Consider the following 14,395-nt stretch of genomic DNA (forward strand, 5'->3'; position numbering starts at 1 on the left):
ACCTAAGGCGTGAGGTATTAAATTTTGAACGAATCTAGGGAGACAGGTTCAATACTGGGCTCGTATGCCTAAAGCGAAAGAGTTGATTGATGATAGCAATCCAAGCCGGTTTTAACCACCAAGCCAGGTTTGTGTCGTTGATTTTGGCGTAGCGCTGCATCTGTGCTCTACATTCTGACAGTGGTAAAATCCAAAATTATCCTCTCCACCAGAACCGCATTGTTTAGCAACATCTACTTTTAAATCACAATTTTTTTGTTGAGATCTTAGCGCATCAGAATGCAGTGAATAACCTGTCCTTTGATAGAGCACGAGCGTGCAGTCAAAACAATCAAATCCCCGGACATTCGCGTATTCAAGCCTTTTACACACGCCAAACTCGTCGTAAGTTAGAATATCAACGTCTTTCTTGGCACCTAACAAAAAATCCGTCTTATTTACCGTTTTGTTTTTGTCAAATTCACAAGTGATTCGCCATTTTGTCGAATCGTTTTGAATTGACTGCATTCTTGGCATGGAGATACGATAGGAGTGCCAATTTTCAGGGCTTTCTGCGTTTCTGCTCAAATCATTGAAAAATGGCTTTTGAAAATAAGCCTTTTCCTCGATGCTGTATGACTGCACCAAAGTCCAGGATAAATTGGAATCTTTTTCAAAATCGCAAAAAACTTTGTAGGACACGTTCGCAGAATCTAAAATGTTGTATATTCCCGGAATGCGAGATCCGTTAGCGTAGCCTCGACATGACGTTATCCTGGCCTCGCAATTTTTCCCGCCATAACCTGACGCACATGCGCAGGTAAAACGATCTTGTATATCGTCGGTAGGGGAGCAAGTGCCGTTGTTAAGACACGGTGTTGATGTCAAACAGCAGTTTATTGATTGCGTGCATCCACTCACAGCGTCACAGTGTCGTTCATTCTGTCGAGAAAAAAACAATTAGCGACTTACAAATTTCGTCCGGAGACCAGAGCACTGTCTGTCACTGGAGCCGGTTGTATCAAGCCGTTTTCCTTAAACGGTGGATAAGTTCAAAATAGAAAGCAAGTCTGCCGTTTTATTCAACAAGCAAACAAAATGTTTTTTATCTTAATACAAAGATATTGTTTACAACTACATATTCAGGGCATAATATTCAAGTTGACTTATTCAAGAGAGTTGTAACCTGTAAAAGCAGTTATAAAAATTCGGTCGGTTGTTAAAAAAAACTTTTTATCACTGACACTGTTAGTCTGTTACCTGTTTAATAATGTCAAAGTGCCCATGACCTTCTTCCTGTGTCAGTTGTGTTGGGTCTTTAGGATAAGTTCCAAGATAGCAAGTCGTATCATTCTCGCGCAAGTCAAATGTTGAACATTGACAATTAGCAAGACAATGCTGTAAACATTCTGATATTGAATTCACTTTCATTTTTTCTATTTTTCCTGTCGTCTGCATCACATTGGCGTGCCTTACTAAAGTGTATCCTCGCTGAGAGCTGACGCGTTCGTTGGACCACACGCTGAATAGCAACAGAAATCTATAAACCACAAGTTAAAAGCATTGAATTCACGGAATACATTTGCTTCTTAAGTGAAGACTAAAAAAAATATAAAAACAAGTCGATGAAAAATGCTAATAAACATAAAGCGTTGTGTCTAAAATCTATGCAATTAATATATTATAAACTCGATGATTTGTAGTAATTCAAAAGTGATGCTTCTTCAATAGAGTTGGCTACTCTCTTTTTATGCACATATACGTAATACATAAGTAAAAAATTTCATTTTTACTTTCTAGTTTCTTCATTTACGTGAAGATTTAGGTCAGTTTTAATTTACGTTCCATTAGAACCATCTTTTATTAATCCCGCGTCATTAAGCGTGTTGGCCACCTTGTATAACTAATGGCTACATTAACTGTAAATTGAAGTCGCACAGTTTTAATAGCTTCGTGCAATTGAAACTGTGCTTAAACTACGATCTTAGACAGTTAGACCCAGCTTTAAACTTGCTTTATGTAGTGCAAGTTAAAAGCAAGCGAGGTCCTTGGTCAGCCAAGGTACCAGACCTATCAAAACAGGTGACAGATGTTCGTATATAAATTGTTCAATATAGTCTTGGTTGTTGTTTAAAGAAGGTTAAAGCAACGATACATCATACATGATCATTGACGGCTCAGTGACTTATCAAAAAAAAACCAAAAGGCAAAAGCCTTTCGGGAGAAGACCGCTTATTGGATAGTTTCTATAATTTCTATAAACTGTTCTTCCAATAGGTCCAGTAAGGATCATCTTAATTTTCTTCATCCCGGAGGAAACTAAACTAAACTAAACTAACTTTTTTTATACTGGGCTAGATAGTTCGATCAGTTCTAAACTGTTCTTTCTTGAGGTCCAGTAAGGATCATCTCTTATTGGTCCGGTGTTACTACGGGAGGAAACCTAAACTAAACTAACCTTATTTATACTGGGCGGGATAGTTCAATCAGTTCTAAACTGTTCTTCCTTGAGTTAAGGTCCAGTAAGGATCATCTCTTATTGATCCAGTGTTACTACAGGAGGTAACCTAAACTAAACAGTAAACTAGATTTAGTTTACTGGATTATATTTATTCAAATGACTTTCAGTTAGAACGACTGACTGAACATATTTTAGTAAAACTAAGGAAAAAGCTTATCAATATGATCATATATAATAATAATTGATATAATAACAGTCGAGCAATATATTGGCTAATTGTTATATTGAATGGCGTCTGTGCAATATAAAGGCCAATGACACTAAAAACCAATAACAGAAGTTATGAATTTTATAAAATTATTATATTTTGCCAACTAGGAGACATTCGCTCATTTTATTTCACCAGGCAAACTGCTGGAATATGGAATAAAAATGGTGGGCAAGGTGCTCAGAATTATGTAATATTCTGTATCAATGTGTCCTGTTCTCAATTCGCACTACACCAAGCCCTTGTTTTCTGACGCTTAGGTTTCTACGTACCTCAATATTGCAGACATTTCTTGCAGGTTCGGCCTAACAATTTCACTCAGTTTTGTTTCAATCCTTTGTTGAACTTGAACCACAGCTAAATAATGACTTGTTCGTGCACTGAGATAAAAAAACGTTATGGAAATTAGGCGTTAAACCTTTATAGTTTCATAAATTGTCATGAAAAGTGATGATTAATATTTAATGTTAATAAATTGTGTTTTTGTCGGTTCTTATTGTCATATTGAGAATTTTAATGCTTATAATTAAACTGGATGATTGTTTATACAGGTTATTTAAAATTCTGACTAAAAGGACTGTGCCACAATATTCGCGCATTTTACCAGTTTTTGAAGTTGTTTTGTTTTTAGCCGTGGAGAACCGATATTTTTTTCTGCCATGAAATCACTCTTCAGTTGTCCCGGCATAATTAAAACTAAATGCAGGACAGCTGGTGGGTTAACAGGCAAGAAATCGACTGTCAAAAATAGTGGCTCTCGTAGTAGTAGAGTCGAGAAATGTAGTAGAATCGAGACTTATTGCTGGAAAAAAATTGAAATAGTCAATTCCTAATCACAGTATATATAATCTTGACAATTTTAGCTTTGTTTATATAAAAGAACAAACATATGTATATATAAAAGCATAAATATAATTATTATTTATGTGTAATAAAGAATAGATTAAAATAAAAAAACTGCAATAATGTGCCAGTGGGGAACTGATAAATAGTAAATCAGCACCCTGTGGAATAGTTGATTGTTTCAGCTATCAAATGATCATAGAGCCAAAAAAACGATTGTCAAAAACTCTAGGAACATTGTTTCAAAGATTCTTCTAATTTGCAATGTTCTCTGGAATTATTTGAAAACAACAGAGATCAGAGATGTTGTTTTTTTGTACAAATCGTAAAAATGATATTCACGAAAGAGTCTCTGATATTGAACATCACCTGCAGAAATGCCTTCCTGTAGTTGAAGACTTGAAGTTATTACTGATTAGAAAGATTAATTGTTAAGATAAAAAAAAGGTAGGATGGGAAAGGCTATATAGATCGTTAAAAATATCCGGGGTAAATAGACCCCTGACTACGAGGTTGAGATATGAAATGATGCATGTTTTTGATTGGGTAACGCCCTCAGTTGACCACTCAAGGACGTCGTATATTATTTGCAAATATACGTCACAGAGTCAAAACAGGTCTATCAAGACTCTTTCTTACATGAAGTCTCGTTTGTAAGAACAATGGAGACATTCACATTCAGAACAAAACGATGCAAGTATTTTAAGAAAATTTAACATCAAATTTATTTATAATTTCAAGCAAAATGCTGGGTGATAATACAGGAGTGTCATTTCTACTGCTTCTTGTATCAAAACTTGCTCTAATATTATTATCTTTGGCTTATATATACTATTTTCAAACTGTCTGGATAATTCGTATGTGGACAAGGTATAAAATATATCTATTTTTTGCACAAAAATAATAAACTTGGGTATTCTTATACATGTCATTTAGTTTATAGTTTTGCCTATGTCTATGTTCCTTAGACCAGTGTCATGTTGTCAGAGGGCAAGGCCCTAACCCAGCAATGCTTTTATATAAGATTCCAGGACACAGAGGAAGAGAACACTAGCGCAGTTTTTATCAAAATATTTATGTCAGATTGCCTCTCAAAATGCAAGAAATGGCTTTTCAGAGACAGCTTATTGCAAAATTCTCCTAAGTATGGCCTTTACTCTCTCATCTGTTTATGATGTTTCTGAAGTGCTAGGAAACTATATATAGCCTTATAGGGGAAGTACCACCTGAGTGCCACCCCCTTGCAAACACAGGCCAGGATGCCTACTGTGTGGATTTAATGGTTTGATGTATGTGGTCTCCTAGGTACCGAGTATGGCGTGCCTGTCTGAAAAAACACCGTCTGAAAATCACAGATGATCTTGAAATCTCATATTTAGAGAGAAAAGCTGCTGCAGATGCTAATGTTTTGTTGTTTGTTCATGGTTTTACTGGAGATAAGGAGATATACTCAGACTTGATTCGTTTTTTGCCAACAAAATTTCACATAATCGCAATTGACTTGCCTGGCCATGGAGAATCAAAGCCAAATGATGCACAGTCTGATTATAAACCTTCCACAATGGTTGATTATTTACATAAGGTAAAGACTGAACCAAGTTTCCCCTGTCACGAAATGGTACCAAGTCAACGATCAAGCATATGATTCATTCTGTAGAAGTTAACATTTTGAGAGAATAGTAGTTTAGTTGCAAAGTTCTAACTCACGTTCCTCTCAGTTTGTTAAGGCCTATGGTTTTGGTGAAAGAAAGTTAAACTTGATTGGTTCGTCTATGGGTGGCTCCATTGTTGGTATGTATGCTGCAAAGTATGGTGATGAGTCACTAGCATCAGCAGTATTGCTTTGCCCATCTGGCATCCATTCTCCTGAAGTCACCGAATTCCTGTTGAAAAGCCGTGATGACTTACAGAAGAATGTATTATTACCAAAAACTCCAGAGGATTTTGATGAAATGATAAAGTTGGTTATGCATCATAAAATAAACATACCATCTCATATTGCAATGGCTTTTGTCTCAATTAAGAAATTGAAAGCAGATATTTACAAAAAAGGTGGGATATTTCTGTCAGTTCACAAATTATCTTTCTTACAACATCCTAATTCCTTTCTTGGGATCAGTTTTAAGTGATATGAGAACAAATGGCGAATATTTGATGTTGGATAAAGTTCTTGAAGAAATTCAGAATCCAGTTTTGTGTGTTTGGGGTGAACATGACAAAGTTAGTGAAAGCTACGCTTTTTTATTTTGCTCTTTTCTTAATTTCTCCGCTTATATTTGACGTATTTTATAATTATTTAGATCTTACATGTTTCTGGAAGTGATGTTATCAAACAGCGTGTCAAAAATGCCGAGGTTCATGTTTTAGACAAATGTGGACACGCCATTACACTTGACAGACCAAGGAAGCTTGTTAAGATTATAACACAGTTTTTAAATAAAATTGCATAAAAACATAATGATTTTCAGAAACCTTTATTGGACTTATTATATTCAACTTATTTTTTGATATAGAACAACCGCGAAATATTTACTGTACTTTGTACTTAGGTGCACATGATCTGATGTATAATTCCTCAGTCATTACTAGACACAGCGAGCCGATTTTTCTGTTAAAATCAAGCTAGGATTTTAATATACCCTAAAAAAGGAAACAGAATCGGCAACAAAGAAAAAACAATAAAAAAATGCGAAAATCCGGAGACACGAAAGCTGTCCAACATGGCGGGTCGATAATTCTTGCAAAATTTGTCGGATACTTTAACCTTTTTAAAGCGAACGGCTTTACGGACTCTTTCGAAAGTTTTGCAATTTAAATGACTTATATTTGTGTAATTTCTCTGTAAGTTACACGACTTAACTCCCAAGGGAACGTAAGAAATTGCGTAAACCGCAATATCTTCTAGAGTTAGTACAGTTTGTGTCATCAGTTTCCGCCGATCGGACTCTCAATTGCCGATTTTTAAAGACAGGAAACAGATTTTCATCTTGAAATAAAGAAGAAAGATCGAACTTCAATATTCCCTAAAAATAGAATATAATCAATGTCGGAAGATGAAACAGTGAAAAATGTTTGATGTTGGAAACCATCTAGGATTATTTCAAAACACTAAAAAATATCAAAACATACTATTTTCCCTCTGAAGGCACTTGAAAAACGTTTAGGCGTTTAAATCTTGTAATTTCCAAGCGTTTGCCTTTTTTCACATTTTCTATGCATATACTTGTTAAGGACCGCCCCCCGAGACCAGGAAAAGCTTAAATACGTTAAATTTATCGTCGCTCTCAGGGCTAGCCACTGTAGCTGATTCGTCTATGACGCTAGGCTTGTGGCGATGCATACTCTGTTTCTCACTGAGACGTAACGGTTAGGTGCACATACATCATGGTCTGGGGGCCGTAGTGCATCTCCCCCTTAGACGGCCGTTAAGATGTGAGTTATGGGGGGGAGTTCTTCCTATAGCAACTGTCCTTGCACCTTTCGTAGTTGTAACTATGCTGAATATTGCAGCCGGTTGTATAACCAGGTTAGATTGTGGCATAGGCTGGATGATCTCTTTTGGGTGTTTTTACGTTCTTTCCCAATATTTTTTTTTTGGCATGCTTTCCAAATTTTTCTTTTACCAACAAAAATATACTGGTATTAAACATATATGGAACGGATATGGTTCGAAAAAAATATATATATCGACTAAAAACCACCTTAATTAACCCTGGATACTCTCCCCAGTCTCTGCATGCTAAATCTCTGAAATAAACAAAAGCAGAGATCATTCATAAACATCAAACATTTATTATCAGCATTTTCATCAACATTACAGCCGGAAAATGGCAAATACGACCATGGTCATATTCGCCGGAAAATAGTATATACGACCATGGTCATACTCGTCGGAAAATGGCAAATACGACCATGGTCATATTCGCCGGAAAATGGCAAAACGACATTCGCCGGAAAATGACGAATACGACCATGGTCGTATCATGGTCGTATTGGCCGGAAAATGACGAATACGACATTGATTGGCTTGAAAATGGCAGATACGATCATGGTCATATTCGCCGGAAAATGGCAAATACGATCATGGTCATATTCGCCGGAAAATGGCAAATACGATCAGGGTCGTATTAGCCGGAAAATGACGAATACGACCATGGTCGTATTGGCCGGAAAATGACGAATACGACCATGGTCGTATCATGGTCGTATTGGCCGGAAAATGACAAATACGACCATGGTCGTATTGGCCGGAAAATGACGAATACGACCATGGTCGTATTCGCTGGAAAATGGCAAATACGAGCATGGTCATATTCGCCGGAAAATGGCAAATACGACCATGGTCATATTCGCGGGAAAATGGCAAATACGACCATGGTGGAGCTCGCCGGAAAACGACCAATTCGACCATGGTCGAGTTCGCCCGAAAAACGACCAATTCAAGCATGGTCGAGTACGCCAGAAAACGACTAATTCGACCATGGTCGAGTTCGCCCGAAAACGACCAATTCAAGCATGGTCGAGTACGCCAGAAAACGACTAATTCGACCATGGTCGAGTTCGCCGGAAAACGACTAATTCGACCATGGTCGAGTTCGCCCGAAAAACGACCAATTCAAGCATGGTCGAGTACGCCAGAAAACGACTAATTCGACCATGGTCGAGTTCGACCGAAAAACGACCAATTCAAGCATGGTCGAGTACGCCAGAAAACGACTAATTCGACCATGGTCGAGTTCGCCCGAAAACGACTAATTCGACCATGGTCGAGTTCGCCGGAAAACGACTAATTCGACCATGGTCGAGTTCGCCGGAAAACGACTAATTCGACCATGGTCGAGTTCGCCGGAAAACGACTAATTCGACCATGGTCGAGTTCGCCGGAAAACGACTAATTCGACCATGGTCGAGTTCGCCGGAAAACGACTAATTCGACCATGGTCGAGTTCGCCGGAAAACGACTAATTCGACCATGGTCAGGTTCGCCGGAAAACGACTAATTCGACCATGGTCGAGTTCGCCGGAAAACGACTAATTCGACCATGGTCGAGTTTGCCGGAAAACGACTAATTCGACCATGGTCGAGTTTGCCGGAAAACGACTAATTGGACCATGGTCTAGTCGGCCGGAAAACGACTAATTCGACCATGGTCAAGTCGGCCGGAAAAAGGGGGAATTCGACCATGGTCCGCTGTTTTCCGGCGGACTCGACTATTGTCGACGTGACTAAAGCCAAAATTAACAAAACATTTTAGTAAACTAAGTCGTTCAATCATTTATATTGAGTTTCCTTTCGAGAAAATGACTATATTGAGGTTAAAAACGAGCAAGGATTGTTTCAAAACACTAAAGGTTCTAGAAGAATATCAAAACACTAAAATTTCTCGGTAAAATCACTTAAAAAACGTTTAGGCGTTTAAATCTTGACATTTCCAAGCGTGTGCCTTATTATAAGTCGTTTTCTAGGCATATACTTGTTAGGGACCGCCCCCCGAGACCAGGAAAAGCTTAAATACGTTAAATTTATCTTCGCTCTCAAGGCTCGCCACTGTAGCTGATTCGTCTATGACGCGCTAAGCGTGTGGCAAAGCCCACTCTGTTTCTCACTGAGACGTAACGGTTAGGTGCACATACATCATGGTCTGGGGGCCGTAGTGCATCTCCCCCTTTGACGGCCGTTAAGATGTGAGTTATGGGGGGGAGTTCTTCCTATAGCAACTGTCCTTGCACCTTTCGTAGTTGTAATCTATGCTGGTATATCGCAGCTGGTTGTAATATCACCGGTTAGATTGTGGCATAGAGCTGGATGATCTCTTTTGGGTTTTTTCACGTTCTTTCCAAATTTTTTTTTTCGGCGTTCTTCTTTCCAAATTTTGGTTTTACATACAAAAAAACGCTGTTATTGAACATACACGGAATGCTATGGTTGAAAAAAAAATTTACCCGCTCGCAACCACCTTAATTAATCCATCTTAGTATTCGCCCCCATTCCCCGTGCGGTCAGATTCAAAATGGTGGCCGTGCGGCGTTGGTGAAATCATTGGTGGATGAAATTCAAGACGTGCAAATTCGAGCGATGCGAGTGATGAAATATTAAAGTGTCTGAAAGTATCTTTCTAATATGTCTTTGGGTGTAATTACAGACATTTTAGTGCGAGATATCCGTTTTCCGACCTCGAAAGAATCTCATGGAAGTGATGCTGTGGTGAGTCAAACTCAAGGACATCTGACGTGAATGTTATATTTTGGATGACACTGTTTATAGTTAATATGTCATGCTTCATATCGACCTATAGCACAAAGATCCAGATTACTCCGCTGCATATGTCATTATCAAGACGGACCGTTTGGATCAACTAGCAGGATATGGCTTGGCTTTTACACTAGGGCAAGGCACAGAAATTGGTCAGCATATTATTATTATTATTCACGGAATATAACTCAGCCATGTTTAAGTTAGGGATGGTAAATAATATTCATTGTTTTTTTTCATAGTTGCACTTGCAGTAAAGGCATACAAGCCTTATGTCACTGGAACATCTTTGGATGAGATATTTGATAATTTTTCATTGTTTTGGAAGACACTTGTGAATGAAGGCCAACTACGTTGGGTAATAGACCTTTCTAATAATGAAGTCAAATTGAAGAAAGTCTGATATTATGCAAAGTATGATTGGCTCCGCAGATTTAGCAAGCACATCCGACTTTGTGTAATTTTAGACTCTTTGTTTTTGTCATGTCAGAGGACTATAAAGAGGCAAGGGCTGTTAAAGATTGTCAACTGGAGTCTGAGGGAGGGGCAAATATTCATATATTAACATTCAACATTAATATATATTATTTGTTTTTATGGTCTGCTAACATGAATATATGAATATTTGCACACCCTTCTCACTTCATGATCTTCCATGGACCCTGAAAGAGATGTTTGTTTGTAGATTGGACCAGAAAAAGGTGCAATACACACTGCACTTGCTGGCATTATAAATGGACTCTGGGATTTGTGGGCCAGGATTGAAGGAAAGGTGATGAAGTTAATAAACTAAAACTAAATTATGTCTTGTTTTGAACTATAAAAATAATCATTTACCCTATAATTATTTTTTTCGTTTAGCCTTTGTGGAAGTTTCTTGTTGACATGGTATGAATATTCTTGAAATTTTACATGGTAAATTTATAACTTAGATCATTAATTTGCAGGAACACCACATATTTATTTATTACAAGCAGTGCTTGCCGTTCTTCAACCTAGGCCTTCTTGAGTTGCAATGATGAAGCTCTAAATATAGTAAATATACTAAATAGGTGGTATTCCAACAAGTTGACATATGGTTTTGGTTATGATCTTGTATTGTTGACTTGTGATCTATTAGATTTAATTTAATTTTTTTATTTGTCACAATATAGGATCCTGTGAAATTGGTATCAACAATTGATTTTCATCACATGTAAGAAGTCAGAAATTTGTAATGATTGTCATGTCTCTCTAAAAAACTTACAGCTCATTTCAATCATATCTAGTGATGATGCATTAACAAAACAAGAAGCTTTGGGTAGTAGATATTTTATTTGACATATTACAACATTCCATTCCTAGCATATTTCTTCCATTATTATACTTTGAAGAAGTTACATTGAAATTAAAAACCACTCTCTCATTTAGAAATCTTAAGAAAGAATTCATCTTCAAAGAATGAAAGAGGTTGGTTGAAAATCTATCCTGGACTTCATCAAATTTACCAGTTATTTCTGAATTAAAAGTATCCAATATGGTAGTTAAATCAGCATTGATATTTTGAGGATTATAAAGTTTATTCCAACAAGGTTAGGCCAGCCTTATTTCAAGTTGGGACTGAATATACGCAACCTATCTTTACCAGAGCAGTATATCTTGAGACATGGCTACCCAGCTTACATCACCTCTGTTGGTTGGCTGGGATATGATAAGGAAAAAATAAAAAATCTTTGTGAAAAGGCTTTAGCAGATGGATGGACAAGGTAGTGCCAATGATCTAATGCAAGCAAAGTCTTAAACACAGCCTGAGAAGTCTGCGTTAAAAAACAGTTCCTGAACTCCATGCAAACTATTTTACCAAACTATTTTTCCTCTGATGAAAATATTTGTTTTTCAGATTTAAAATGAAGGTTGGTGCTGATATTGAGGATGATATTAAAAGAGCTTCAACCATACGTGATGTTATTGGTTGGGAAAATGAATTGGTAGGTGCACCTTTCCTCAAGATATGAAAGCCAAGGGGCTGGGTGAGGTACCAATATTACCAGGGGAAGTACTTAGGCTAAGTGGTGAGAGGGGTGGGTGGAAGATCCTCTCTCGTCATTGAGTCGGCAAACTTTATCTTTTGTCGACGAAACTTGGGACCAGTCTACTAAAAAAAAATTGACAAGGCAATGATGGATTGATGGTATCTTAATGTTCACCATTAGGGTTTAACGGTTTCTGTACAAAAAACGATAAAAATAGGTTAAAATAGAAATGTTTATTGTTTAGATGATGGACGCGAACCAGGTTTGGAATGTGGAAGAAGCAATTTCAAGGATGAAAAAACTCGCTCGTTTCAAGCCAAAATTTATCGAGGAGCCCACCCACCCTGACGACATTCTTGGTCACGCGAGTATAGCCGAGGCTTTAAACCCCGAGGGTATTGGTGTAGCTACCGGAGAAACATGCCCCAATCGAGTTATGTTTAAGCAGTTTTTACAAGCCAAGGGGCTGCAATATTGTCAAATTGATAGTTGTCGTATGGCTGGTTTGAATGAGATATTAGTCGTTCTGCTGTTGGCAGCAAAATATCAAGGTATCTGGCGATAAAAATTTGATAGCTGAGAGGTGGCGTTGTTGGTTCTACTTTCTCTCAGATGATCTATATATGCGCTATACTCTAGTCTGGATTGTGTTAAAGTTGAGTTCACATCTAAGTTGTCAGTCAAACTCGAGGTGAAGTTAAATTCAGGGCTCATCTTTGACACGCTCGTGCCCAGGGAAAGTGCTGTGCGTCAGGTTGAATATTCATGTGATTATTTAGTTCCTGTCTGGCCTCATGCTGGTGGCCTGGGGTTATGTGAGATGGTGCAGCATATATCGATTTTTGATTACATATCAGTTTCACCAACACTGGAAGACAAGTACGTTCTCATTTTTCAGTGTAGAAAAGCTTGATAGTGCTTTATTCATGCAGTTCATTGTGTTTATACGAAGTATTCCACCCTTTGCTTATTGCTGTGTTGTAGAGCAACGGAATATGCCGGTCATTTGCATGAACATTTCGTGAATCCTGCCGTAGTTGAAAATGGGGCATACCTCGCGCCTAAGGTAAAAAACTGTAATATAAATATTTAGTTCAATATATCCAGTGTTACATTCATGAAACACCTTTTTTCGTTTGCAGTCCCCAGGCTACAGCACGGAGATGTTGACGTCATCTTTAGATGAATATGAATATCCTAATGGAAGTTATTGGCAGAAAAATACAGGATTGGTGAGATCATGTGATGACTTCGTGCCTTTCAAGAGGAGAAAACACGAGAATGATATGTAAGCTTTAACGTGATTTTATCGCTAGGAAATGATTGTTTTAAAATGAATAGTAACAAATAAATTTTATAGTAGGGACATTTTTTATTAAGTAGATAAAAATTATAAAATACATTTGAAGGGTGAGTCTTCGCTAATATTTCACACAACATTTTAGTAACTTTTGTTCAAGAGATAGTTTGAAAATGCTGCGTTCAAAAACTTTAGAAAATAGAGTTAAAGGCAGGCATTAGGGATCAAGAGTCTATACCAACACGAATAAAAACGTTTAAGATATTTTTTGAAGAACAAGAGTAGTTTTATTTCATTGATTTCGAGTTCGACGTTTCTCATGCATGTACATATTATTTACGTGTTGTTATATATAGCTGTTTGATAATGTACTAGTTTACATTTATGAATGCGTTAATCTAAGATAAAACGGTTCATTTTGTAGACTGCGATGATTGCAAAATTTTCCATGAAATGCTATCAATAATCCCCAAAATATCCTTCAAATTCACGCTCGATGTCGACCTTGTTTCTAGCGTCATCTCCTTTCATTCTGTGATATTGACGTTTAGAATCTCTATCCCCAGCGATCCCTTCACGTCTTGCTCCATTAGCTTTCATTTCGTCTGCTTGTTTATTCTTGCCGCACCAAATTCCCGGTCGACACCGTTTATCACGGGCGTCACAAAGAACAGCCAGACAGACAATCATTAAGACAATACTTCCAATTGATTTCATCTAAAATCACAAGAAACAGTGACTTAGCTAAAACCATGTCAAAAATGGCTCAAACGTGGAAATAACATGAGGCGGTTTATTTATAAATATGCTGGTGTAACACTTCCAGGATGAATAAGTTAAGTTGAAGTTTATCGTATAAAGCTGTGAGATTATTTAAATCAGTCATAAAGAGATGATTTCCGACCTCTACGAAACACAGTTTAGAACTGCATGATAAAGCTTTCATGAGTTTTTCCTAAACTCTAAACTGCGTATTTCGAAAAAAAAGATTGTCCTTAGACTCAGTGACGGCTCTGCAACATTCTTTCTTTAAAACTGTCGATTTTACACATATATTTATTTTAAAAACTATAAATTTTTCACCTACCTTGGACGTGGTAACATAAACTTTTTCACCTTCAACTGAAACACGCGCAGACACAGTAAGATAACACAACCCGTGAGTTTAGCTTTTCACGCTTCTTAAATAGTCTAACAATTGTGAAAAAATTAAATATTTATTACCGGTAAAGTAGGTTGAAAAGGCAATATCAATGACTTACATCTAGTACACACGACG

At 37.3% G+C, this 14,395-nt stretch overlaps 3 protein-coding genes and 1 long non-coding RNA gene across 4 annotated transcripts; 2 read left to right on the top strand and 2 right to left on the bottom strand.

The window, feature by feature from the left end:
- Positions 1-78: 78 nt before the first annotated feature.
- LOC114528752 lies at positions 79-3,080 on the bottom strand. Its single transcript, XM_028550464.1, has 3 exons — positions 2,981-3,080; positions 1,240-1,519; positions 79-921 (listed from the first exon to the last, which is right to left on the bottom strand). Exons 1-3 carry the CDS (start codon positions 2,995-2,997, stop codon positions 112-114), a joined length of 1,107 nt encoding a protein of 368 aa, XP_028406265.1. The 5' UTR covers positions 2,998-3,080; the 3' UTR covers positions 79-111.
- A 1,134-nt stretch (positions 3,081-4,214) lies between these two features.
- LOC114528807 (monoacylglycerol lipase abhd6-A-like) lies at positions 4,215-6,001 on the top strand. Its single transcript, XM_028550524.1, has 5 exons — positions 4,215-4,421; positions 4,857-5,133; positions 5,270-5,603; positions 5,671-5,771; positions 5,852-6,001. The coding sequence occupies exons 1-5, from the start codon at positions 4,297-4,299 to the stop codon at positions 5,999-6,001; spliced, it is 987 nt and encodes a 328-aa protein (XP_028406325.1). The 5' UTR covers positions 4,215-4,296.
- A 3,561-nt stretch (positions 6,002-9,562) lies between these two features.
- On the top strand, positions 9,563-13,387 carry LOC114528774 (mitochondrial enolase superfamily member 1-like). The gene is made up of 14 exons (XM_028550488.1): positions 9,563-9,756; positions 9,848-9,956; positions 10,047-10,162; positions 10,490-10,576; positions 10,666-10,692; positions 10,959-10,999; positions 11,073-11,104; positions 11,215-11,253; positions 11,432-11,549; positions 11,684-11,771; positions 12,061-12,367; positions 12,596-12,695; positions 12,801-12,882; positions 12,959-13,387. Exons 1-14 carry the CDS (start codon positions 9,673-9,675, stop codon positions 13,106-13,108), a joined length of 1,380 nt encoding a protein of 459 aa, XP_028406289.1. The 5' UTR covers positions 9,563-9,672; the 3' UTR covers positions 13,109-13,387.
- On the bottom strand, positions 13,379-14,248 carry LOC114528775. The gene is made up of 2 exons (XR_003687527.1): positions 14,204-14,248; positions 13,379-13,833 (listed from the first exon to the last, which is right to left on the bottom strand). It is a non-coding gene; the product is annotated as an uncharacterized LOC114528775 (long non-coding RNA).
- Between the last annotated feature and the right edge of the window lie 147 nt (positions 14,249-14,395).

This window comes from Dendronephthya gigantea, unplaced genomic scaffold (genome assembly GCF_004324835.1).
Source record: "Dendronephthya gigantea isolate DGI-Jeju-01 unplaced genomic scaffold, DenGig_1.0 000051F, whole genome shotgun sequence".
In the NCBI taxonomy this organism is placed as follows: Eukaryota; Metazoa; Cnidaria; class Anthozoa; order Malacalcyonacea; family Nephtheidae; genus Dendronephthya; species Dendronephthya gigantea.